Source organism: Coffea arabica, chromosome 4e (genome assembly GCF_036785885.1).
Source record: "Coffea arabica cultivar ET-39 chromosome 4e, Coffea Arabica ET-39 HiFi, whole genome shotgun sequence".
NCBI classification, from domain to species: Eukaryota; Viridiplantae; Streptophyta; class Magnoliopsida; order Gentianales; family Rubiaceae; genus Coffea; species Coffea arabica.
Genome location: NC_092317.1, coordinates 47154429 through 47181796, shown reverse-complemented (window position 1 = coordinate 47181796; position 27368 = coordinate 47154429). Strand labels below are relative to the sequence as shown.

The following is a 27368-nucleotide window of genomic DNA, read 5'->3' as shown; positions in this document are numbered from 1 at the left end:
AACGAGTTTGCTAATATTTTAATCATAAATAAAATATGGGTTACCGTGATTCGCAAGTCTTGCTTTATGCAGTCTGCCTTAGTGAATATGCAATCAACAACTTAAAGAGGGTCTCGTTCACTTTTTAAATGTAATTCCAAGACAATAACATCCACTTTGTTACTCTCTATTTTAGATATCTTATGGTTATGGAATTTTCTCTTCTTAGCATATCAAAGAGGTATATAGATTGTATTTATTCCAATCTTAAGTAAAGATCACGTATTTATGGCTGAATTGTTTAGGTATCCTTTTGCTTCCTTTTTTCCAGATTGTAGCATTAACTGATATAGCTTATATTGATGTCTTTAGGCATAACTTAGTTGGACCAGTTTAGTTCTCAGATTTCTAATTCTTTTTAGCCATCATATTGGAGGGGCCATCATTTCCTATCTCTCAGGACTTACCAAGCGCATGTGAAGAAGAGAGCGAGTGGGTTTTTAATGCTTATTCTATTATCAAGAACTCAAAGTGAAAGGGCCCCAAGGAAGACGAGAAAGAGACTGGAGTTATGAAATCATCCAAGCGGCCGGTATTCCAGGGGCAAGGCTCAAAGCAAAAGTTTCCCGAGAGAGAGAACTCAAAGCAAAAGCACCCCAAGGATGAAACTAGAGTGATAAAATCATCCAAGCGGTTGGCATTCCAACGGCAAGGTATGGATCAAGAAGATAACCAAGGCTACGATAGGTATTATTCTGATACGAGTTCACTCATCTTCCAACTTGGCCGAGATATCTTAATCAATTCCTTACTTCTCTGCTCGACTCCAGATTATGGCTCTATCACTTCACTCAATCGGAATTTTAGGTCTCTAATCCGAAGTGGGGATCTTTATAGGTTAAGGAGGCAGCAAGTATTGTAGAACATGGGTCTATGTATCTTGCAGCCTTCTTGAATGCGAAGCTTTTGATCCCATGCGTCGCAGATGGATGCCTGTGCCTAAAATGACTTCAAACGAGTGTTTCTTTTTTTCTGACATGGAGTCGCTGGCTGTTGGCACCGAACTTCTTTTCTTTGGAAAGGAAATAGAGTCTCAAGTGATCTACAAATACAGCATATTAACCAATTCATGTCATATGGCATAAGGACAAACACCTCAAGATGGCTGTTTGGATCTGCTAGTCTTGGAGAGATTGCAATCGTGGCTGGTGGTTGCGACTCAAGAGGCAATTACTTAACTCTGCTGAACTTTATAACTCAACGACAAAAATTTGGTGCACTCTCTCCAGAATGCATAAACCCAGAAAACTATGTTCAGGGGTATTTATAGATAGCAAGTTTTATGTCATTGGTGGTGTCGGAATAGGCAACCCAAGTGCAAGCGATGGAACCAACTTAAAGGTGCTTACCTGTGGGGAGGTATATGATTTGATGAGAGGAACCTAGTTTGAAATTCCTAATATGTATTCTCCATGAGCTAGAAAGGGTCCTCATGATTCACCTGTAACAACAAGAGCACCTCCTCTACTTGTAGTGGTGAAGAATGAGTTCTATGTAGCTTATTATGATGAAATGGAAGTCTGGAAGTATGACAAGCAAAGAAATGTGTGGATTACCAAAGGTAGATTGCCTGAACGGGCAACCTCTATGGATAGTTGGGGTTGGGCATTCAAGGCCTATAGTAATCAACTAATGGTTATCGGTGAACCCAGGGCATTGAATGGATGGTGCATAAAGATTAATGCTTGGGAGCCGAATGAAGGTCCCCTAAAGTGGACATTGTTTGGAAGAAAGCATTCAGGATGTTTTGTATATAATTGCTCTAAGATGGGTTGTTGAGGTGTCTCGATCTGACAACAACTCATAGTTTACATGTTTAATTTCATATGCTTTGTTAATATGACATTCAGAAGAAAAAAAAATTTTGAGCTTGAAAGAAATTCAAGAGCCATAGACAAATAATGTTGAGCACCAGCTGCATCTTTTAGCTGTGAAATATTGTAAAACTTCAATAAATAGAATGAAAAGTGCTATGTAAATCTAATTTTCTTTATTATCTTAATTTGATGTAGAAAGGTCGAAATTGCTTGGTTTCTTTCGTTCTATGTATTCCCTTTCTCATACATTGTTATCCTTCAAATATGGTAAATCTGGTGATAAATATATCCTTTCTACTTCTGATTAAAGGACCGACGAGTTTCACAGTTTCCTCCTTCATCATGGTGTCTCAGTGAAGTTGTTAGTTCTAAAAGTAGGATATTTGCCCTTTGTGGCAGTGCCTTTATATATTTTTAATATCAACTTTTTGAATTTTTATTTACTATTTTGTTATTTGTGGTATTATTTTCGCTTTTGTGGCTGGTTTGGTCATGCTTTGGAGCTCTGATAATCTTCTGTTTAGAATCTTATAGCAAAACCCTTTTTTTCTCTTTTTTTTCATTCACATATCTGCTAGTGCCTTTGTATGATCTGGTGGTTCATGCTATTCCAACTAAGAACGTGAAAATATGGGGGTTACTTCTTGAGTTTCTTACAGTATGGACGTCCAAGATCTATCTTGTTAGATTAATGAGTAAAGGATTATGTCCCATATTGATTCGAGAGATGAAGAAAGAGTGGTTAATATATAAGTATGGGTCTGAGACCCAATAGTTTAAACTTTTGGGTCAAAATTGGATTCGTGACTTATATATCGGCCTCGTTGGTGGATTCTCTCGAGATGTTTCTCCCTAACAAGTGGTATCAGAATTTCAAATTACGAGCCTAGATTACTTGTGCACAAGTGGATTCTTCTCGAAGTTGGGCCAACCAAGGAGCCAAGGGTTGGCAGGAGTCTGGAATCTAATTCAGATGTTGAAGAACAGTTAAGGAGTTGGCCGAGGTCTGAATCTATGATTGGGAGAAGATATGACTAAGTATCAAGAAGTGTTTGACTAGTTGCACCATGGATTTGGTAGGGGATCCTGTTGGTGTTAAACCAATGAGTCAAGTGTTGGCAGGGGTCCGAAATCTAATTTGGATGTTGAAGAATAGTGGGTCTATGATTGGGAGAAGAGGTGACCTTAATTTGGATGTTGAAAGACAGTGGGACGACTGAAGTGTCAAGGAGTTGGCTGGGGTCCGGAATCTATGATTAGGAGAAGAGGTGATCTAAGTGCCAAGGAGTGTTGGACCAGGTGTACCATGGTTTGCCAAGAGGTCCAGTTGGTGTTAAATTAAGGAGCCAAGGGTTGACAGGGGTCCGAAATCTAATTTGAAATTTGAAAAATAGTAGGTTTATGATTGGGAGAAGAGGTGATCTTAATTTGAATGTTGAAGAACAATGGATCTATGATTGAGAGAAATTGGCAGAACAGGGGACCTTAATTTGGATGTTGAAAAAAATAGATCTATGATTGGGAGAAATTGGCAGAACAAGGGCCTTTAGTTTGAATGTTGAAGAAAAGTGGGTCTATGATTGGGAGAAGAGGTGACACTAGGTGTTAAAGTGGACTTGCCTTAAGTATTAACAGTGGGGTTGAAAAAGAGTTTGGATCTTGAAGAACAGTAGGCCTATGATTGGGCTTGCCTTGAGTATTAAAAGTGCGGTCAAAGAAGAACTTGTAAACTTGAGTTTAATTTGAGGGGTTACTCTAAGGTGGATTTGCCTTGAGTATTAAAAGTGGAGTCGAAGAAGAGCTTGTAAACTTGAGTTTAATCTGAGAGGTTACTCTAAGGTGGGCTTGCCTTAAATATTGAAAGTGGGGTCAAAGAAGAGCTTGTAAACTTGAATTTAAAGTTTAATGTGAGGGGTTACTTGATGTGAAGAGTTACTCATGAAAGAGGAGATTTGTTAGGTTAACGAGTAAAGAATTATGTCTCACATTGGTTCGAGAGATGGGAGCAGTTAATATGTAAATAAACACTCGAGATCTAATGGTTTAAACTTTTGGCTCAGAGTTGGGTTCTTGACTTACATATTAGACTTTTTAGTGGGTTCTTTCGAAATGTTTCTCCCTAACATATCCAATTGTATAAATACATTTGTGTCTGCCATCATTAATATGATTTTTGTTCAATGTGTCCAATCATATTCATATATATATATATATGGATTTTTTTATGCTAGGTACTCTATAGCTCCAATCTTTAAGACAATACAAGTTGTATTCCACAACATTAAACTTTGTAAATAAATTACTAAATCGATAATTGTTGTATACAATTAAAATCATGGTAACTGGCAAAAAAAATTTGTCAATTAACATATGGTATTAGTCCCAATCATTGAGATACTATGTGGCTTTTGATTGCATATATAAACTGTTTTATTGAGTTTAGAAATTTTTTATGTAAAATGTTATAATTTCTAATTGCTTTATTGTGATTAAAATTACAAAATCTGCTTTAGTTAAATGTGATATTTAGGTAACAATACACGTAAAGTTGTGTGCTTGTAAACTTTTTCTCATAATTTGTCTTTGTTCTTCTTAATTATGTCTTTTGATAAGTGTGCATTTTAAGTGATTTAAATGCATTTTATTATTTAATTTTAGTGTGTTTTATTTATTTTTATAGCTAATTAACTAGATTTCTAGTGAATTATGCATTTTGTGGTTGAAAGGGTAAAAAATTGCATTTATATGTGATCAAATGGTGAAAACTTTATATTTTTATAGATTTTAATGATTTAATCATCAAATAAAATGAATTGAGAAGATATTTAGATTTCTTTTTATGATTTGAAATGATTTAAAGCGAAAGGGCCCCAAGGAGGACGAGAAAGCGACTGAAGCGATGAAATCATCCAAGCAGCCAGCATTCCAAAGGCAAGGTTCAAAGCGAAAGTGCCCCGAGAGAGAGAACTCAAAACAAAAGCACCCCGAGGAAGAGACTGAAGTAATGAAATCATCCAAGCGACTGGTATTCCAAGGGCAAGGTATGGATCAAGAATATAACCAAGGTCACGATGGGTATTATTCTAAAACAAGTTCACTCATCTTCCAACTTAGCCGAGATATCTCAATCAATTGCTTACTTCTCTGCTCGAGAGCGGATTATGGCTCTATTGTTTTACTCAATCAGAGTTTTAGGTCTCTAATCTGAAGTGGGTATCTTTATAGGTTGAGGAGGCAGCAGGACATTGGGTCTATGTATCTTGCAGCCTTTTTAAAAGCAAAGCTTTTGATCCTGTCTATCGCAAATGGATATCTTTGCCTAAAATGACCTCAAATGAGTGTTTCTTTTTTCTAGCATGGAGTCGCTGGCTGTTCGCACCAAACTTCTTTTCTTTGGAAAGGAAATAGAGTCTCAAGTGATCTACAAATACAGCATATTAACCAATTCATGGTCATTTGGCGTAAAGACAAACACCCCAAGATGGCTGTTTGGTTCTGCTAGTCTTGGATAGATTGTGATTGTGGCTGGTGGTTGCAACTCAAGAAGCAATTTATGGAGCTCTGCTGAACTTTATAACTCAACAACAGAAACTTGGTGCACTCTCCCCAGAATGCATAAACCCAGAAAACTATGTTCAGGGGTATTTATAGATTGCAAGTTTTATGTCATTGGTGGTGTTGGAATAGGCAATCCAAGTGCAAGCAATGGAACCAACTTAAAGGTGTTTACCTGTGAGGAGGTATATGATTTGAGGACAGGAACCTAGTTTGAAATTCCTGATGTGTTCTCAATGTGCTAAAAAGAATACTAATGATTCACCTGTAACAGCAAGAGTACCTCCTCTACTTGCAATGGTGAAGAATGAGTTATATGCAGGTTATTACAATGAAAAAGAAGTTTGGAAGTATGACGAGCAGAGAAATATGTGTATTACCATAGGTAGATTGCCTGAACGAGCAACCTCCATATATGGCTGGGGGTTGGGCATTCAAGGCCTATGGTAATCAACTAATGGTTATCGGTGGACAAAGAGCTGTTGGTTTTTTGGGGCATAAACTAAGAAACAACACCTTAGTGTTGCAAAAAAAGCTTATAAAAGACTTGTATTGAAGGTAGAAAATGAGCTTATGTTCTACATTCATCAACTCACTATTTATAGTGATTACATGAAACAAATTAACAAAATATCCAACTAACAATTATTCTAAAAATCTCAACAAAATATAATCTTCTACTACTAGCAAATCTTAGCTAATATATTTGTTAACAAACCAACATGATCTTTGGTTAACAAATATCCTTATTTTCTAATAACTAAATTATTTTGATATCAAATCTAATCTGATAAAATCTGTAGGAAAAGTTGGCATAGCTCAACACTCCTCCTTGCTACTTTTGCTGCAGATTTTCAATTGCCTTCTCAAATCTTTGAACCTTGTTTTGGACAAGACTTTCATAAAAATGTCTGCAATCTGGCCATCAGTCTTGCAATGTTTCTTGAGCCAAACTTCAAAAATCAATACCAAATTTTCCGATGTATTCAAATGACTTCTTTGCAACTTGAAAGTGGAACTCCCATACGTAATAGATGAACCTGAAGAAGAAATTCACAATACAAAAAATGATTGCTATGAGAGACATAAAACAATCCTTCAAATTTTTGTATGGCCTTTTATCAGTTATGTCACCACCATCATCCTTGGGTAGCATTTCATGAATTTTCACAATGTAACCTCCTTCAATTGCCTCATCAGTGACCTCCTCCTGAATTTTAGCAACATCTAAATTTTTTTTGGTTCACCATACTGCATCTTAGAATTGTTAATTTCTGACAAATTCAAAGAAAAATTTTTGCCTCTCATTTTCACTGAGAAAAGCTCATTCACAACTGGATCATGTATAACACAGGTCCTATTTTTGAAGATGACAGAATAATTCTTCTTCAATAACTGTCCAACACTTAATAGATTTTGATTAATTTCAGGTATATGCAAAACATTAGAAATAATTTTGGTACGTGAACCATAATCAATAGCAACACTACCTTTGCCTTTCACCTCAACAATCTCCATTTCCAATTCTGACTTTGGAGATTTGCGATTTATCAAGTTTCCTAAATATAGATTCATCATATGCCATGTGATGAGTGCAACCACTGTCTATTAGCCAAGTTTCAGTATTGGAATTATTGCTTGCAAAACATGTGGCCATGAAAAGTTGCTCCTCATCTTGTTCATCAACCATCTGAGCGTGATGTTCTCTTTTTCCTTTATTTTTGCAAACTCTCTCCATATGTCCCATTTGCTTACAAAACCTACATTGAATGTCAGGTCTAAACCAACAATATATTGAAAGATATGAGATTTTCTTACAGTGTGGACACGGAGGATTTCTGCCATTTTTCTTCTCATCTTTGCTATTTTTTTCTTGATCATTTCTTTCACCTTGTCGAATTTGATCCTTGTTTATTGCTTGAAAAGCACCTTCAATGACTTCTTCAGTTCTTATGGCTCGTCTTTGTTCTTATGCCTCTAGAGCATTGATCAATTCTGACAAGGTCATCCGAGAGAGATCTCTTGAATCTTCAAGAGAGGAAATCTTGGCTTCAAACCTTTCTGGTAAACTCACCAAGACTTTCTCCACAACTCTGCTATCTGGAAGTTGTTCTCCAATCAATCTGATTTTGTTCACAACATTTAAGAGTCTGTCAGAATATTCTTTAATGTTTTCTTTGTGTTTCATCCTAAGGAGTTCAAATTCTCTCCTAAGGTTCAAAACTTGCATCTGTCTTGTTCTGTCATTGCCTTGAAAAGCCACTTTGAGAGCATCCCAAGCTTCTTTTGCAGTTTTACAAGTCATATTTTTTGTGAATACTGCATCGAAAACTACTGAATGAATGCAAGTCATAGCTTTTGATCTCCTTTTGACTGCATCTCTATGGGCTCTCATCTCTGCAATAGTTGAATCTTCTGGCAATTCAGGAACAGGATCTGTATCTACCACATCCCAAAGATCATTAGCATCCAAATAGGACTTCATTTTGACAGCCCTGATTTGGTAATTCTCACTAGTGAAACTTGGAGGATTTGACAAGAAGTTGTTTCCTGGCATTTTGATGTTGAGGGCTTAAGTGTGAAAAAGGAATTCTCACCAAATTCACTCACTCTCAAAGAAACAAACCCTTAAAATTTAGGCTCTTGATACCACTTTGTTGATTTTTTAGGGCATAAACTAAGAAACAACACCTTAGTGTTGCAAAAAAAACTTATAAGAGACTTGTATTGAAGGTAGAAAATGAGCTTATGTTCTACATTCATCAACTCACTATTTATAGTGATTACATGAAATAAACTAGCAAAATATCCAACTAACAATTATCCTAAAAATCTCAACAAAATATAATGCTCTACTACTAGCAAATCTTAGCTAATATATTTGTTAACAAACCAACATGATCTTTGATTAACAAATATCCTTATTTTCTAATAACTAAATTATTTTGATATCAAACCCAATCTGATAAAATCTGTAGAAAAAGTTGGCATATCTCAACAAGGGCATTGAATGGATAGAGCATAGAGATTAATGCTTGGGAGCCGGATGAAGGTTCACTAGAATGGACATTGTTGGGAAGAAAGCATTCAGGAAGTTTTGTATATAATTGCACTGTGATGGGTTGCTGAGGTGTCCTGATCTGATAACAACTCATAATTTACATGTTTACTTTCATATGCCTTGTTAATATTATTCAGAAAAAAATTTTGGCTGGTCAAGAGTTAGAAAGAAATGCAAGAGGCATAGACAAGTAATGTAGAGCACCAGGGGCATCTTTTAGCTGTAAAATATTATATAACTTCAATCAACAGAATGGAAAGTGCTATGTAAATAGACAATTCTGATTTCGTTTATTATCTTAATTTGATGTAGAAAAGTTGAAAATTTCCTTGAGTTTCTTACAATATGGACGTCCAATGATCCATCCAATCATATAAATACATTCGTATCTGCCATCGTTAATATGGTTTTTGTTCTGTTTATATATATATATATATTTATTTATTTATGTAATCTGATTAGTCGAAACTTGAAGATTAGTTTTTTGAAAAGAACTCTTGCTTGCATCCCAAAAACTCATCTTAGCCAAGACCTATGTATAAAATTACCTTCTTTCCACTAACGACTTTGACAGTACACCAGTTACCTTCAAGATTAGGTTTTAAATCAATAACATTGCTCATAGATTTTGTTTAGCTCTTAGTCGATTGTGTCACTCCTCTATTTGCTAAGCTATAATATACTAAAACAATAGGGCAAATTACATTTTAGCCCTCTATGATTTAATATTTTTTTACATAACTTCCATATGATTTTAAAAGTTATGCATAACCTCCTTATGGTTTGAATTCAAGTGTCAAGTGACGAAAATGATCATTCGTAACGCAGTCATCTAAAATGTCAAAAATACCTTTATGTAAAATTAAAAATCATTTATTAACCAAGGGGGGTTATATGTATATTTTGAAAACTATGAGGGGGTTATATGGTAAAATATTAAATCATAAGGGGGTTATATGATAAAATATAAAATCATATGGGATTAGTGTGTCATGTATTTATAAAGATAATTTCAACATTTTTAAAGATTCCATTATAAATGATCATTTTCGTCATTTTGACACTTTAATTCAAATCATGAGAGGGTTATTTTGAAACCATGAAAGGGTTATGTCGAAAAATACTAAATCACAGGTGGGTAAAGTGTAATTTGCCCAAAATAATATTTGTCTCCATTGATGGTTTAAATCTTCATTTCTTCAAGTTTACTTTTGTTAGTTTATGAATAAAGAATTACGTCCTACATTGGTCCGAGAAATGGAGAAAGAATAGTTAATATGTAAGTAAGGGTTCAAAACCTAATAATCTAAGATTTTGGGTCAGAATTGAGTTCCTAATTTTCATATTGGTATCTTTGATAGAATCTTTTGAGATATTTTTTCCCTAACAAGTTGTATCAAAATTTCAGGTTGTGAGTCCAGATTACTCATGGTCAAAAGTGGACTAAAATTGAATCTGGTGTGCCATGGGTTTAGCAAGGGGTCCGGTTCGTGTGAGATCAAAGAGCCAAGAGTTGGCAGGAGGTCCAAAATCCAGTTTGAATATTGAAAAAAAGTGGGTTCGTGATTGAAAAAAGAGATGACCTTAGATGTTAAGATGGGCTTGCGTTGCATATTAAAATGGGTTCAAAGAAGAGCTTGTAAATTTTGATTTAATATGAGGTGTTGGGCTACTCATGAACAGGTGGATTCTTCTCGATGTTGGACCGGTGAAAATTCTCTTCTTGGTAGTGGACTGAAGTGCCAAGGAATTTGATTGGTGTTGCGGTCCAAAATTCAGTTTGAATGTTGAAGAAGAGTGGGTCCATAATTAAGAGAAGATATGAATTTAAGTGTTAAGGTGGCCTTGTGTTGAGTATTAAAATGGGTTCGAAAAAGGATTTGTAAATTTGGATTTAATGTGAGGGGTTGGGCTACTCATAGACAAGTGAATTCTTTTCGAAGTTGAACCGGTGAAAAATTCTCTTCTTGATGATGGACTAAAATACCAAGGAATTTGACTGGTGCGCCATAAGTTTGGCGAGGGGCTCAATTGGTGTGAGATCAAGGAGCCAAGGGTTGGTAAAGAGGTTTAAAATCCAGTTTAGATGTTGAAAAAGAGTGAATCCATGATTGGGAGAAAATGTGACCTCAGGTGTTAAGGTGAGTTTGCGTTGAATATTAACATGGGTTCGAAGAAGAGATTGTAAACTTGGGTTTAATATGATGGGTTACTCATGAAGGGGAGACTGAGTAAAGAATTATGTCCTACATTGATCTGAGATGGAGAAAGAACAGTTAATATATAAGTAAGGATGCAAAACCTAATAATTTTGTATCAAAATTGGGTTCGTGATATACATATTAGGTTCTTTGATCGGTTCTCTCGAAACATTTCTCTCTAATAATTTTCATATTAAATTTGGCATTATAAGGCTCCCACAAAAGCTAGCCACGCACTTGTACAAGATCTTGTTCAATTTTTTTTTTTTTTTAATGACAAACCCTGTCTATAGGGAAGGGATGTCAATTCCAAATTTTATTAATTATTAAAACAGAGATAGGCATAAACCTGACATCCAGAAGTACATGAAGATGTTACAATAATATTCCAAATAAAACAAAATTAACGTTTACACATCCTTACAAATGGGAATCATAATCTATCAACTCAAATTTCCCCTTTAACTGTCTTTGGATGTTCTGACTCTTGTGTCTAAATCAAAGAAGATCTAGTGACACATCCTTCATTAGATTAAGCATCGGCAATCTTTTTAGCTTGGGTTAATACCACTTTGTCCCCCCAAACTTTGGACGATTATCCACTTCAGTCCCTAAACTTCAAAATGGGACACTTAAGTCCCTAAACTTATAAATACCTCCCACTTAAGGAAAATTGTTAACAAATCCTGAATGCCGTTGGTGGTCGAAGTGTCCCATTTTATAAGGGTTTAGGGATTTAAGTGTCCCATTTTATAAGTTTAGGGACTTAAGTGGGTACTAATTTATAAGTTTAGGGACTTAAGTGTCCCATTTTGAAGTTTAGAGACTGAAGTGGGTAATCATCCAAAGTTTGGGGGGACAAAGTGGAATTAACCCTTTTAGCTTTTACAAAAAGTATGCGAGACAAACACATAGTATTCTATCTATAGACCAGGAACAATAAAAAAAAAAGCAAACTTGTCATCCACAACATCTCTTCTAGCTCTGAGAAAATAGACCATGGGCATTTGCATTTTTGTTGAAAAATATGAACCAAAATTAAAGAATCCAACTCAACATTAATATGATTATACCCCAATTGATGACAATGTCGAATTCCGAACACCAAAGTTTTGGCCTCAGCTTGCAAACTTGAGGCTATCCCAAAATGACAAGCAAATGCAAACACCAACTGACCATTAGAATCTATAAGCACTCCAACTCGCCCACTTAATCCTGGATAAACCTTGAAGTATCCATCAATGTTAAATTTGAAACAACCAACAGAGGGAGGCAGTCGCTTAACCATTTTGATGGAGAACGTCTTTGGAATAGAAGCAATTTTGTCCAGAAAAACCACCCAAGATGTTGCAATCGGTTAGAACTTGAATTTAATGGAAAATGAAGCAAACAAATCTTACATGATGTTACAGCATACTGTATCAAAATTTAGTGTTTTCCCTTCAAAGAAATATATGTTCCTAGCCTTCCACACATTCCAACATATAAAAACTAGTAGCAATCAATGAACAAAAGACACATACATATTTCCACCAGTAGAATATCACCAACTTGCTAAAACAGCCCTTAAACCATCTCCAGTAGGAAGCAATTGACATAAGCTCCAAAGAAATGCCAAAGCTTAGAAGCCAATTCTCCAGAGCAAAATATGTGATCAAAGGACTCAATTGATGGAGAAATACAACAAAAGCACTTGGACAAACCACGAATGCCAAACCTAATCAACAAAGAAGCTAAAGGCAGCTTAAAAAGAAGCAATTGTAGCATAAACAAAGAGACCTTGAGTGGAATTTGTGGATGCCAAATCTGGTTAAACATAAAAGAATGATTCTTAATTGATCCCACCAACAAAAAATGCAAAGAAAATAGAGAAAGAAGCTGACTTTGTAGGAGACCAAATCATCAAATTAAAAGAATTTGATGTTGGAACAGCAAGCTTAACCACCTCCGACACCAGATTCGAAGGCAGCTGTTGCTGCAACATCTGAATATCCCAACGGCCATTAGAGACAAAGTTCCGCACCAAATGATCTGAATAAACCTCAATTTTATTGAACAAAGCACCAGTTTCAAGCCAGTTATCAAACCAAAAAATTGGACTTGCCATTCCAAAATAACCAGCCCATATGCTGCTTCCGTATTTCTTTGGCCTGTAGCATTTGAGTCCAAGTAGCAGAGCTTCGTCTTGAAAAATCCACTTGCACAAGATTCAAATTGCAACAATATTTTGATCTCATAAAAACAAACCATAATTATTCTCCTTTTTGAAAGTTCCACCATAATTTCAAAGAAAATGCCTTATAAATATCTACCAAGGATCTAAAACCAACTCCTCCCTCACACTCTGGAAAACACAAGTCTCCCCACCGAATCCAGGAAACTTTATGAATACCAACAGATGAACCCCATAAGAAAATTTGCAAAAATTTTCTCCATCAAATGAAAAATTTCCCGTGGCATGTGCGCAGCAGCTAGCAGATGTAATGGGATTTGGGCAAGCACATGCTTAATCAGCCCTAGCACAGAGCAACCGAGACTTCTAGGATGAAACTCTAGCAATAATTTTTTGACAAACATCTCCATAATAAGCTAATTTACAATGGCCAGAAAATAAGGGGCATCCCAAATATTCAACTGGAAAGGATTTAAAAGAAAAATGCACTTTCTACTCAATAATTCTTCTTCAACATAGCAGCAGTCGAGAATGAACCAGATGAAAACTCTTAATGGAGTTAACCAACTGACCAGACACATGTTCTTAATTCTGCAACACATCCATAATCATTCGCAAAGAAGATGAAGCTGCACTAGAGAAGATGATAACGTCATTAGCATAAGCTAGATGAGTTACGGTAGGACAACCACTGGGAACCTTATAACCAACAAATCCCCACTTGTGAACAAGCTGATTTAGAGAACGTGAGAGATATTCTGCTGCAATGATAAATAAGGAAGGTTCAATTAATTAGTTAGTGTAGCTCATAGAATAAAGCAAGAGTCCGATTTTGGTGTAAATAATGATACTTAATGTTATTCCTTTCTATATAAGTTTTTAAGTTCCAACTTCCCCCCCTTTTTTTAAACAAAAAAAATACTCAACACCATAATATTTCTTCAATCTTCCACCAACTAATGATACATTTTAGCTTCTTTTGTTAGTATTATTGTACAATTTTCTTAATAAAGAACACAAATAATGTGCAAAAACACTAGTAGGACATAATATCTACATGGATTGAACTTAATATCCTGTGAGATACATGCTTGTGTTGCCAACATTTCTTACTCGGGGTCCCAATAAATTAGACATGAACCACTACAAGTCATGCAATATACTAAAGAAAACATTACGTGTAGGCCAAAATTCTTAATTACTATTCATGTAAGACTGAATTGATATGCTTCATCCATTTTAAAAAACTCAATGACCTTGGCAAAGGCACACTGGCACAATGACCTTGGCTAACAACACCCTTTACAGTTGCTCAAGAGCTATACATAAACAATCTCTTACACCAGGATTTATTTCATCGCAATGGTTTTAAATGTATTATGAGTTTTAAGAAATTAATAGATACGTTGAAAAATAATTGTCTAATAATAGGAGTAGTTTAATTTATTTGAAAAAGTTTTGCATTTTACTAGAGCCACAAAAAAGCTACTCCAATTTGAGCAACTATTAAAAAAATCAAATTATGTTCAAGTAATTTTATACATATGTCAACAAGATTCAATCATTAAACCAACAAAAATTAATGTTAATTCATAAAGTTAAAAAAAGAAATCATATTCCCATTTGAATCTCTTAAATTAAGATTGGTTCAAAGGAATCTTGATTGCTAACGAAGCAAAGGTACACAATTACATTACCATCAAAATTGGAAACAAGAAAACTAAAAAGGACAACATTTTCCTCCCTTTATCATGAAAAGCCTAATTTCCTATCTCCATGCATAGAAAACAACTTCCCATATGGATTGCTGGTGATCTAATGCTTAAGAGTAATGTGTTTTTTTTTTTTGGGTTAAAGGTCCTGCAGGCATTTGCATAACAAAAAAAAAGGAAAGGTAAAAAATTTGCACCAGAAAATGCATGCATGAATGAAAACAGGTACATGCACAGAATTTATATATGTTTTTGCTTGCTTTTATATGTTCTATGAGTTTTTACATATATGTTAAATCATATTATTTTTTATCATGTAGAACAAACAGAGAGAGTGAGAGAGAAATCATTATCTCCAAGATGGTAGAAAGATTAAAAAGAAAAAACAAACTTTAATGCAACTGGATGAGGATAAGAGACAGAAAATTACCCTTCATATCCACGTCTCCGGCTATGATTGTACATGCATTTTAATTTCCTTCTTCTCAATGTAGTAGCAAACTTTAATTCTTCTTTAACCTATTTTCTTGAATCTCAATTTATAAAAGAGAGGCATTCCACTTTGTAGAACTTATATGCGGAGTCCAAAACTTTATGTGGTAAATGCTTTTAGATTTCATTGATGACCAAGTACAATAATCTCCGTACCTGAAACATTTTTGAATGTCTACAATTATTAAAAAAAAAAAAAGTCAAATGTAAGATCATAGTACTAATGTTCAATTTTGGGAAAAAAATGTCATTCAAGGGGAGATGTTCAATTTTGGGAAAACTGTCATTCAAGGGGAATTAAATACACAAATAATAAAAGCTTACATAATTTTTTATAATAACTAAATAACATGCATGCATGATTGGTAGACCTCATGACTTAAAAAAAATAGCAATAAAATTACCCATTTAATTACCTAAATGAGTAGAAAGAAAAAGAACAGGCATAAGAACATCCATCTACTATATGAAACTTGAAAATTCTACAAGTGTCATATAGTAAAAAAAAATATATAAATATAAAAGAGGGGGAAAACACCAAGGTCCTTTCAGACCAAGAACTCAGAATGCATATAAAAAGAAAATGGTACTTTAAAAAAATAAAAATAAAAAATGATACCAAGTTGTTGCGAGCTTTTAGAAAAGTGTAAAATGTCTTAGTATAGCCATTACACTATTTGAATCTTATACTTTTCGCCATATAGTTATTTTTGGTTTGAAACACCCGCCAATTATTATTCAGTTGATTGGTTTAACAAGCAACCAAGCAAGATGGGAAAGAGTAAACCACAAAAGCCACAAAAGCCATCCTGGCTTTGGTAAAAAAAGATGGGAAAGAGTAAATATATATGGAGTCGATATTGACTGGATAAGGATAAACATCTATACATATTGGAAAAACTACTATAGGTCAATTAGGAGTAAGAGATCTAAAAAGAAAAGAAAGAAAGATGCGAGAAAGTTGGACTTTTCATTATTTGGAAGATTTTCCAAATAAGAATGAACCAAAATTTGGACAGATTTGGAGGAAAAGAGTGCTGCAGTTAAAAATGAATAAAATCTTTTCTCCAAACTTGAGAAGAAATGGAAAGATGCTTGGTGTGTTTTTGAAAACTGAGATAGTGCCCTTAGGCCTCAAAATACTACAGCATACAATCCAATTTATATGTGAGTCCATTTTATATATTTCTTTTTTTTTTCTAAATTTCCAAGCAACAAAAGAAATATCTTTTCTTCTTTTTTTCCTTTCCTTCTTTTCTCTCATAGTTTGAGGTTTCTTTTTTGTTTTTTCCTCCAAAAGTCCTTATGGCACTATACTTTTTATCTTAAAAACTAAGAGATAATAAGCAATCTAGCTTTACAAACAATCCTAAGCCCCATTTCAACTGTCAATTTTCAATTTATTTTGATATGTAGAGTTTGGCCCATGAACAACAAGCTAGCCATATCACATTCACTATTGCAATCACAATATGTTATATATCAAGTTTATAAAGTCGTTCTATATTTCTTTTCTAAGAGCATAAAGCAAAGTACATTTATATACAATGGTAGAGAGATTTAGTAGTGTTAAATAATGTGCTAAATCAATTAATTGGGAAGTTTGATTAATTATTTGGTAAATGAGATAGTTGGAATGTTCTCTATGTATCTAGAAGGTTTGAAATTAGGAAGGTTGTTGGTAAGTGTGGCTGGAAATCTTTCCTATGTATCTAGAATGATCATTTACAACTATAAATTGACCTTGTAAGCTCCAAAACAGTATAAGAGTAAAAGAAAATAAAAGAAAGAAATAATTGAAGTTACCTTTGTCTCCAAATATTCTCAATTATTGGCCTAATATCCAACAAAATTGGTATCAGAGCTAAAGTTTCATAACCTTAGTTCGTACCCTAAAACCAAAAATATTTGAGAGATTTCCAACTATACAAGATGGCCAATCATACTAGTGATGGTCTTCCAATTCCCATATTCTTCAGTGAGCATGATGATCATTGATTCGTGAAAATGAAAACAATTTTTAGATCACAATATTTGTGGAAATATGTAGAGAATGGTTATAGAGAACCGAAAAATGAAGAAGGTCTCACCAATCAAGAATTAAAAGCACTTAAGGAGCATAGGAAGAAGGATGCAAAGGCTCTTTCACACATCCAGTAAGGTGTGAGTCCGGATATTTTTTTATCAAGAATAATGAGAGTCGATCATGCCAAGGAAATATGGAAGATTCTACAAAAGGAGTTCCAAGGGAATCTTAAGATAAAGAATGTTACTTTTCAAACTCTTAGAAGAGATCTTGAAAATTTGAAGATGAGTGATGATGAAAGTATTCAAAATTACTACACAAAAGTCACCACAATTGTAAATGAAATGAAAACCTTTGGTGAAGAAATTAGTGACAGCAGAATTGTTGAAAAGATTCTTGTTAGTTTGCCACCAAAATTTGATCCAATGGTGCCCATAATTGAGGAGACAAAAGATATTTCCTCAATGAGTGTTCAATAGTTGATGGGATCCTTGAAAGCTCATGAGAGAAGGTTGGCTAGACATGCTGAAAAATCTATTGAAAGTGCATTCCAATCAAAGCTGAATTTCAATCCCAAAATCAATGAACGAGAACCATCTTGTAGTTACCAAAGAGGTAGTAGATATGGCCATGGAAGAGGCAGAGGCAGAAATTCAAGAGGAAGAGGAAGAAATGACCTTCAAAGAGGACTTAATGCTGAAAATTCACAACCTTGCAGTTATTTTGGCAAAACCAATCACCTTGAGAAAGATTATTGGCACACAGACAAGCCAAAGTGGTACTATTGCAAGAGATTTGGCCATATTGAGAAGGATTGCAGATTCAAAACCAATCATCAAGCACAATTTTTAGAAGACAAGTAAGGAGAAGGAAACTTATTCTATGCTTTTCACATGGCCACTGAAGTCAAGAACAATATGTGGTACATTGACAGCTGTTGTAGCATCATATGATAGAGATAAATTCATTTTTATTGACTTGGATAAATCTATAAAGATTGAAGTGAAGATGGGAAATGAAGTCATAGTTCAAGCAAAAGGATGGGGAACAATTGGTGTCCAAACCAAGCAAGGTATGAAGTTCATTCGTGATGTTTTATTTGTTCTTGATTTAGGCCAAAATTTATTGAGTCTTGGACAGCTTCTTGAGCATAAATATGCACTTAACTTTGATGATTATGAGTGCTTCATCTATGACAAAAAGGGTAGTAGACATCTTGTGATGAAAATCTTAATGCAAGCCAGCTAAAGTTTTCCAATCAAATTCAATTATAAAGGAAATCAAGTCTTGAAAGCACATGTCAATGAAGATTTATGGTTGTGGCACAAGAGATTTGGCCATTTGAATTTTCATAGGCTCAAAATGCTTCAACAAAGAGGGATGGTATATGGCTTATCAAGAATTGAGGAGAAACATGACGTTTGTGAAGGTTGTACACTTGGCAAACAACACCGGCAATCATTTCCCAAAGGAGTTGCATGGCGAGCCAAAAAGATTTTGGAACTGATTGATACGGATATTTGTGGACCCATGAAGACAACTTCTCGTGGAGGTAACAAGTATTTCATCCTTTTCATTGATGATTTTTCAAGAATAACTTGGGTCTATTTCATGAAAGAAAAATCCGAGGTGTTTTCAATTTTTAAAAAGTTCAAAAGTCTTGTTGAAAAATAAAGTGACTGTTACATCAAAAAGTTGAGGAGTGATCATGGTAAGGAGTACACCTCAAATACATTTCAAGAATTTTGTGAAGATGAAAGTTTGGAAAGGCAGCTGACCGTTGGCTATATACCACAACAAAATGGAGTCTTGGAAAGAAAGAACCAAACTGTGATGGAGATGGCAAAATCTATGTTACATGACAAAGGTTTGCCAAAGAAATTTTGGATTGAAGCCATTTATATAGCTATATATTTGCTCAATCGAAACCCTACAAAGGCCATATGGAATCGAGCTCCAATTGAAACATAGAGTGGAAGGAAGCCATTGGTGAAACACTTGAAGGTTTTTGGGAGCATTTGCTATGCTCAAATTCCAAAAGAAAAGAGGTACCAATCACATTAATTGTGATGCCCAAGAATGATTTTCTGAAGAGGTCATGAAAAATGCAAAAAATGAGACTCAAAAAAAGGAAATTATAATATATAAATAAATATACATGACTTAATAGAGGGAAACACAACATAACGGGTACACGAGGGAGGGGGCCTAAGATTCATTACTCAATTTTTCTTTTTATAGAGGAATAATAGCATGTTAAGACTAAAAAATCATACTCGTCCATTTCCCATATTCGAAGGGTGACTCTTCTAACCTAATTAAGCAAATGGACTAACCTACTTCTAATTTCCTAAAATGAAATGTAATTCTAAATAATATGGTCCAAACATGTAGAGGATAAGGGAATAATAGTGGGGGGAAATGTCATGCAATTGAAAATAATCTAAAAGTAGGAAAAAATGCATGAGATGCAATAAATGTCACACAAGGTATGAATCTAACGCGAAAATCGCCTAAAGGATCTAGTATTGGACTAACCCATTTTTACAATTCCTCACTAGCATTGGACTAGTGAGAAATTAGAGAGAAATACCACAACTAACATTGAACTAGTGTGGTGACGTCGTACATTTATTATAAATAAATAAATAAATAAACACATAAAACATATAGAGCACATAACACATAAGTATAATATCTAGATGTAAAAATCCTAAAGAAAGCGAATAAAACACATAAGCACATAAGCATGCAAGCAAATAAAAACTAATTATTATATTGGGGGGTTCTAACTACAATCTAGAAGGGAAATTTTGAAAATAATAAATCTATCTATTACATTTATCTAACTAATTATATTTTTGACAAAAATTAATATCTATCTATTGTATTGCCTTACTAAATACATTTATTGGGCACCTATCTATTGCAATTTGACATTTAAATACCTCTCAAATAATTATCAAAAATTAAATAAAATAAATGAAAATTTAAAATAAATAAAAATGAGTGAATAAAAGAAAAAGCACTTAAGACATGCAATCATACATAAGAAAGACATAGGAACACATAAAAGAACTTAAAATAATAATAGAAAGTGTCTCCTTTGAAGTAGTGGTTAAATGAGGTAGAACTTGCCCTATTTATACTCCAAAACTAACAAAATAGTCAAGGCACCAATTTAATTAACAATTTGAAAGAAAATGTAAACATATAGCAAATTCACTTTATTTATTTCAAAGAAACTTGAATAAACATAAAATCCCTAAAAATTACTAATTAAATGCATTTCAATAAAGCATGATTAACAATTAAATGAGATGAATAATTGTAGTTAAAAAATAATAAAGATTAGGGATCTAATTACAAAAATTAAGAAGTTTTTAAGATCAAATTATAATTTTTACAAAAATTAGGGGTCAAAATCAAAGAAAAATAAAATTTAGGGACCAAAATGTAATTAAATTAAGGAATTAATTGAAAGAAATTTAATTTTTAGAGATACAATGAAATTATTCAAAAGACTAGGGTTCTAATTGCAAAATCTATTTCTGATTTACCCACGTTGGGCCATTTTCCTTCTTTTTTATTTGGTTTTGGCTTTTTTTGCCAAAGCACTCCCACCCAATGAATAACCGGATTATTTTTGTTAAAAGGAACAGATCAGCCCAACATCATCTTAATAAACTAAACCTAACAAAAACATTGGGTTTAATCATCAGCCCCTCCCCTGTACAAACCCAATATAAAATAAATTCTTTGCCCAAATTTTAGTCCATAAACACATCCCATTAAAAATTTACCAACCCAAATGGATCAAAACATAATAAAACAAAACGGAAATAAAGAGAACATAAATAGAAGAAAAGAAGTAAAAAACTTCCGGCGAGTCGAAAAATTCTTGCCAAACATGGCCGGAACCCCATTTTTCAAACTGTGTTTCCACATACACTAAGCTCGTAGCATTATATAATTACCTAAACTTCAAACACGGTCCAAAAAACTAAATAATCATGAAAATATATGGATCTAAGTTTCTTGAACATTTACCTCCATAAACACGCTCAAAATATCTTGTATTAATGTCGAATCAAACAAGGAGAAGTTGGGGAAATACCTGATGAAGCTTTATGACCAGATTGAATCAGAAAAACGTGAATGGAAGCAGGTTGATGAAGCTTCAGACTTGCGCCAGGGAAATCATAGCAGCAAATTGGAGGCCAAATTCAAAGGGCTTCGGGACATCTTTTGCAAACGATTTTCTAAATGAAACTTGTTCTACTAAGTTCGTAGATTGTGAAGAAATTGAAAGCTCCTCAAACGAAGCTGTATCAATGGAGAGAATTGGGCCGCAAGGGGGCTGAAAAGTCAGCCTTTCTCCTGGAAAAATTTTGTAGAAATTTCTTCTTTCTTTCTTGGTTTGTCTTTTCTTCTTCTTTTTCTCTCTTTCTGCCTTCCTTTTAAATGAGATTAAGTGGCAAAAACCCTCATCTCAATAGTGAACATGATAATAAAAAATTGAACATCTGAATTAATTAAATAGCACTGAATTTTTTTGGTAAAACTTGCTCACAAAATTAAGTGAATATAATATGCACTCAAATGTATTAGATTAAATACTTAACAATTCAATAATTTAATGAAGGGATAATTTCAGAAACCTCCCCTGAGGTTTTTGACACTTTCACTGACCTCTCCTGAGGTTCTGAAAATTTCACTTACCTCCCTTGCTTTTGATTTTTTAGTAACAATGCAGCCCAAATCATATTATAATATTAGTTTCATGTGTGAGAAAGTAATTTTATTCCAATGCTGCCCTTTTGCTCCTTGTATTAGTAGAAGATTAAAAGAAAAATAAATGATAGGGACTGATTACTAAAGTTAAGGGGGTGTAAGTGCAAAAAAAAGAGAACAAAAGCACCAGATGTGCCATGCGAGGTATTGTTAGTATGATTTTGTAACGGCTAGCTTCAAATGGTCCAACGGCCAAATTTATACTTGTTCAGTGACTGAAATGGTCCAACGGCTAGCTGCAAATTCAGCAGCAATAGCATATAAAGCTATTGCAACTTAACTACCTCTGAGGTTTCATACTATTGTCTTACATTAGCTACTGATTTGGAGTGATAAAAAAGTTAATTTGTTGTGCTGCAATCCAAGCTCTGAGTTAAAAGTTTTAGCTGCAACCATGGCCTCTTCAAGCCGTAGGGGAGAATCATGGAATTCACCCACATCTTTCTCCATTAAAAACAGATTTTGCCGCTGTAATCGCAAGGCAATGGTAATGATATCAGAAAGTGAAAGGAATCCAGACAAGTTGTACTTCTATTGTGCAAAGTGCAGGTACTTTGAATGGTATAGCGGTGAAGAAGAAGAAGTCACTAGTAGAAGAAACAACCTCAATGCAGAAAGAGGACAAGTTAATGCTAGAAATGGAGATGGCATTCCAGTTAGGCAAGTTGCGGGGCCAAAGCAATTTCTGATAGCAGGAGCCTTAGGGAATGCACTGATCATCATAAACCTCACCCTATTAGCTGTATTTATTTTCATTCAAATTGTAAAATCAATTCGATGAACTCATGCTATTGTGCTGCAATACTGTACCAAGTAATATGATGCCTTTTCTGGTGATTGGAGATTCATACCAGAAGGCTAAGTTACTTGGAATTAATTCAAGCACCAACATGAAACTGTGTATGCAGCTTTTTGGACTTCAAAGTGAAGCAATTAATCACTACCTTATTTCTGTTTTGTCATCCACTATGCCAAGTTTGCAAACAATTCTATGTGACTAGTAAACAAAAAGACAGATTAAAGATCAAATGCAGGACATTACATTAGCTAAAATGCCAGTTGCAAGCAGTTATACAACATCACGTGTGCATCACTGCAATCCAATAATACAAAACACCATCTGCATCAAAACACTATATGCAGATGGTAAGGATTGCAATTCCACAGTCACAGTCACAGTAAGAAGGCATTAACAAAAGCATTAACAAAAGAGATACAAGTAGACATAACTAACAGCTGGAATTTAGCACCATCTTGTCAAAATAGCATGCTGATTCCACTGGTACTACTGATGCTTTTGGTCTACTGATTTGTAGATGCGTTTATGCTAATAGATGAAGCATTTTGAGATGTAGTGGTAGGTGGAACTGGAACAACTGGATTAGTGAAAGCAGAGTTGAAGTTTTTTGTTCTACCACCAACTCTTGCTGCAGAAGTTACAGGATTGTGTCCAAAACGCCTTCCTCTCTGTTACATTTGAGACATAAAGTGCATCAGAAATAGGAAATAGCAGCTAGAATTATTGACAGTAGTTTGGGATAGCAGATGTTAATCATACCTTTCTATTAGCATGAGTAGTTGCAGTAGTTTGCTGATTCACTTGAATATGTGCTGCACCATTTTGAGTAGTTGGGGGGCTTGGATTGCTCCATTGACTGGAGTGCACAACAGGTATGTTTCCAGTTGCATGATCCTAAAACATGAGAGACAAGCTGCAATGAGATTTGCAGTAGATAAACTACTCAATTGACTCAGCATATGATTATGATAACTGTACTTTACCCAGAGAATAGCTCCTGACAGGCCTGTATTAGCCATTCCTCTACCAGGTCTACCTCTTCTAATTGCCATCTGTGATACAAAACAACTAATTACTATTAGTAATAGTTAGGAGGCAGGGATAATATCATATAGTGTAATGTATACCTGTTCAGTAGGAGTAGTGTTGCTGGAGCTTTTCTCCACAGGTGCTCCTTTGCAAGTCCTCTTATTGTGACCAAAAGCTCCACAATTTCCACACTTAAGAGTGCTTGACCTCTTTGGCTGTGCTGTGCAAGTAGTTTCATCAGCTTCCCTTCTTCTATTTACTCTTGGTCTACCAGGAGCTCTTCTTAGAGGTGGTGGCAAGACAGTTGTTGGTAACACTTCAGGCATAGAAGGCCATCTCTTCACATCAGGAATGGGATGAATCAAGTGCGAGTATGTTTTTAAATACATGTCTTTGGTGAACCAAACCTCACAGTAGTTCTCTAGTTTTTCTCTCTTATACATAACTCCTAATGCTGCATGCTTGCATGGAATTCCAGAAATTTGAAAAGCACCACAGTCACAGAATCTTTGCCTCAAGTTAACTATGTAGGTCCTGTCCATATCACCAACCTCAAATATATCCTCACTAGCCATATGTATTTGACATTTTCTTGATGCTTGACCAATTTCTGACAGTTTCTCAACAATTTGGGGAGTAATGTGACCAGTCAAGGTGCAGCCTTTCTGGTACCTTTTATGCATTTTTTGCATGAACTTTCTTCTTAAACCATCAACCAAAGTCAGTATTGGTTTTCCTCTTAGATCACCAATCCAAGCATTAACAGACTCAGTAAAATTATTTGTCACATGGTCACATTTCAACTCAGTCGAGAATACATGTCTACACCAGGTAGTTCTTGGAATTTTATCCAAATATTTCCAGGCATTTATGTTAATGTCTTTAATGCTAGCCATTGCATCATTATGTCCTACTGCATCATAGCTTTTCGCTGCCTTCCAAAAGAAACTACTAAGTAAGATACCTGGAAATTGATTCTTAAAGTTGCTGCATATATGCCTGCAGCAATGCCTTCCAACTGCCTCAGGAATCATCTCCTCATATGCAAGATTCAATCCCTGTAATCAAAATAAAATGACTCAGCCAGCATTTTCAAATTAAACATGAAAAGCTTTGGACAGAATTTTTACCTTTTGCCTATCACTCATGAATGTTAAAGGCTTCCTGTGATCAAATGGTCCAAAAAACTCAGAAAAATAGTGGAAGAACCACCTCCAAGTTTCCTTACTCTCACATTCAGCTACAACAAAGGCTAAAGGAAATATGCTGTTATTTGCATCCAAAGCTACTGTTGTGAGCAATACACCACCAAACGGACCCTTTAAGAAACAGCCATCAAACCCCACAAAAGGCCTGCACCCTTCCAGAAATCCTAGCTTTTGTGCTGTGAAACTGACAAAGATTCTTAGGAAGGTAGGCTCAACTAAGATATTTGGCCTATCATAATGTATTTTGCATATGCTATTGGGATTATACTTTCTTAGTAGCTCAGCATATCTTGGCAATTTTGTATATGATTCAGCATGTGTGCCTTCTATCTCAGCTAGTGCTTTGTTTTTAGCTCTAAAAATTTGCATTTTACTAGGCCTCACACCATACTTAAGCAACTCTGCCTCTACCCCTTTACTGGTCATATTAGGATGATCCCTCATGACAGAAACCATTTCCTTGGCTATCCAGTCAGATGTGGCCTCAGCACATTGTTTGTCCATAACACAAGTGTGTTTTGGCTGATAGCTTTTAATCTGAAAAGTGACTGAATCAGCCACTGGTGAAGCATGAATTCTCCACTGACATCCCTCAACACCACAGACAGCAGTGACTCGACTCTTCTCATTCTTCAACCTCAAAATAGGAAAGCCTTTTTGAATGACATAGTCTTTTAATGCAGCTCTAAAGGCATCCACATTGGTGAACAACTGACCCTTTTGAAACTCTATCTCATCTTTGTTATTATAAATCCACATTTTTTGTCTCATTACTTGTCTCATAGGATCATTTTCTTCCTCATTATCAGAATCAGGAACCACAACAAGAGCCTCATTGTCCTCAAAATCAGAAAAGTTAGTGTTACTGTCCTCACTGTATGCATCTATTGCCCTATCATCATCTAATTCCTCATCAGTGTCAACATGTAGGTTGTGTTTCCAGGAATCATCAGAGCTAGAGTCACCATAGTTATCATCCGACTGTCCAATGTCTACAACTATTGTCTTGCTAGGAATTTGTTCAAAGCCTACACTATCTCCTTTGTTCATTTCTCTCACATTCACTGATGTATTGTCTTCATCAACTAGGATAATTTCCATATCAAACACATGCAAGTTAATTACTAATTTAGATTTATGTATTTTGAACATCTCAGTAATTGAATCATCATCATTAACATCCATCATGCAATTTTTTCCAGGAACCTCACATCTCATCTGCATAACCATATTAACATTGCCAGGCATTTTACTCAATGCCTTCTCAGTTACATCAAATAGCAAGGAGATGTACGTATAGCCAGTTGGATCCACATTTGGAATTTTGATTTTGTTCCCATTACAGTGAACCATAATGTCATAGGCAGCAGCAAGATTCTCCATCCTACAATCTCAGCATTCAAATATGATGATGATCACAACTAAAGCTAGTTTGAGAAAACAGCATCTAGAAACTAGAAACATTGGTTATATAACTCAGCAGCATGCTACTCAACTTTCATTAACATAACAATAATTATGATCAACTAATCTTCACAGCATACATGTAGCATAAGATTTCAGAGTAGTCTCACACATAATATGCAATGGCTTCAGTTAAGTGTCAATGATTAACTCAAAAATTCACTTAACAAACAAAATGGATGTTCAATATCAAGAATTAGACACGAGATAGAGGTGGAATCGAGCAATACTAGTAAAGGTTAGTTAAAGGAGCAGCACCAGTAAACGAAATTTAAAGGAACAAATAATTTTGTACCTTTACTGCTGTGTTTGCAACTATACGAAAACAACAATTAATAGCTTCACTTTGCTGCTGATACTCCAATGCATATCAGGACCACTGCTTTGATAATAACTTCCTTCCCATTTTTGTTCTTGTTACCTCCTCTGTTTCTTTCCGTAATCCAGAGTGTCAACCCACTATGCATATAAGTGATATGTTATCTTCTTGTCAAATCACAGCAGACACAAAAATGGCACCAATATTGCAGCTCAATTGGCACCAGAACCTCCTTAATCAAGCTTTAATTCATGATTTTGTAATCAAGTTTGAAGGAGTTGTATTAAACTTATTTAATCACCACATGCCTTTTTAGGCAACTAAACGGTAGTAATAAACAATAACTTCCGAGGATACATTTGTCATTTTGGCCTTTATGATGTCAGAAAAGGGGTCCAGGGGAGGTAAGTGAAATTTTCAGAACCTCAGGGGAGGTCAGTGAAAGTGTCAGAAACCTCAGGGGAGGTTTCTGAAATTATCCCTTTAATGAATTCAAACTTTAGATTCCATATTTCAAATTTCGATTTTATCAAACACACCCTTAAATAGTTAAGGGAGATAAGTGTAATTTCCAAAACCCCATGAGAACTTAGTGAAGTTATTAGAAACTTCAGGGGAGGTTTCTGAAATTATCCCTTTCTTTTTCTTTCGTATTATTTGTAGATGGATCCGCATTTCT

General features: G+C 34.8%; 1 protein-coding gene, 1 long non-coding RNA gene and 2 pseudogenes across 2 annotated transcripts; 2 read left to right on the top strand and 2 right to left on the bottom strand.

Annotated features, from left to right (window-relative positions):
- Positions 1-331: 331 nt before the first annotated feature.
- LOC113741105 (F-box/kelch-repeat protein SKIP11-like) lies at positions 332-1928 on the top strand (annotated as a pseudogene).
- Positions 1929-4755: 2827 nt separating this feature from the next.
- On the top strand, positions 4756-5967 carry LOC113741104 (F-box/kelch-repeat protein SKIP11-like; annotated as a pseudogene).
- Positions 5968-7380: 1413 nt separating this feature from the next.
- On the bottom strand, positions 7381-7968 carry LOC113741103 (uncharacterized). Its single transcript, XM_027268587.1, has one exon. It carries the CDS (start codon positions 7966-7968, stop codon positions 7381-7383), a length of 588 nt encoding a protein of 195 aa, XP_027124388.1.
- A 4151-nt stretch (positions 7969-12119) lies between these two features.
- Positions 12120-21518, bottom strand: LOC140005807 (uncharacterized). The gene is made up of 3 exons (XR_011813373.1): positions 21194-21518; positions 14989-15206; positions 12120-13607 (listed from the first exon to the last, which is right to left on the bottom strand). It is a non-coding gene; the product is annotated as an uncharacterized lncRNA (long non-coding RNA).
- Between the last annotated feature and the right edge of the window lie 5850 nt (positions 21519-27368).

Coding starts and splice junctions, on each gene's coding strand:
- LOC113741103 (XM_027268587.1), bottom strand. CDS start 7,968: ATGCCAGGAAACAACTTCTTGTCAAATCCTCCAAGTTTCACTAGTGAG.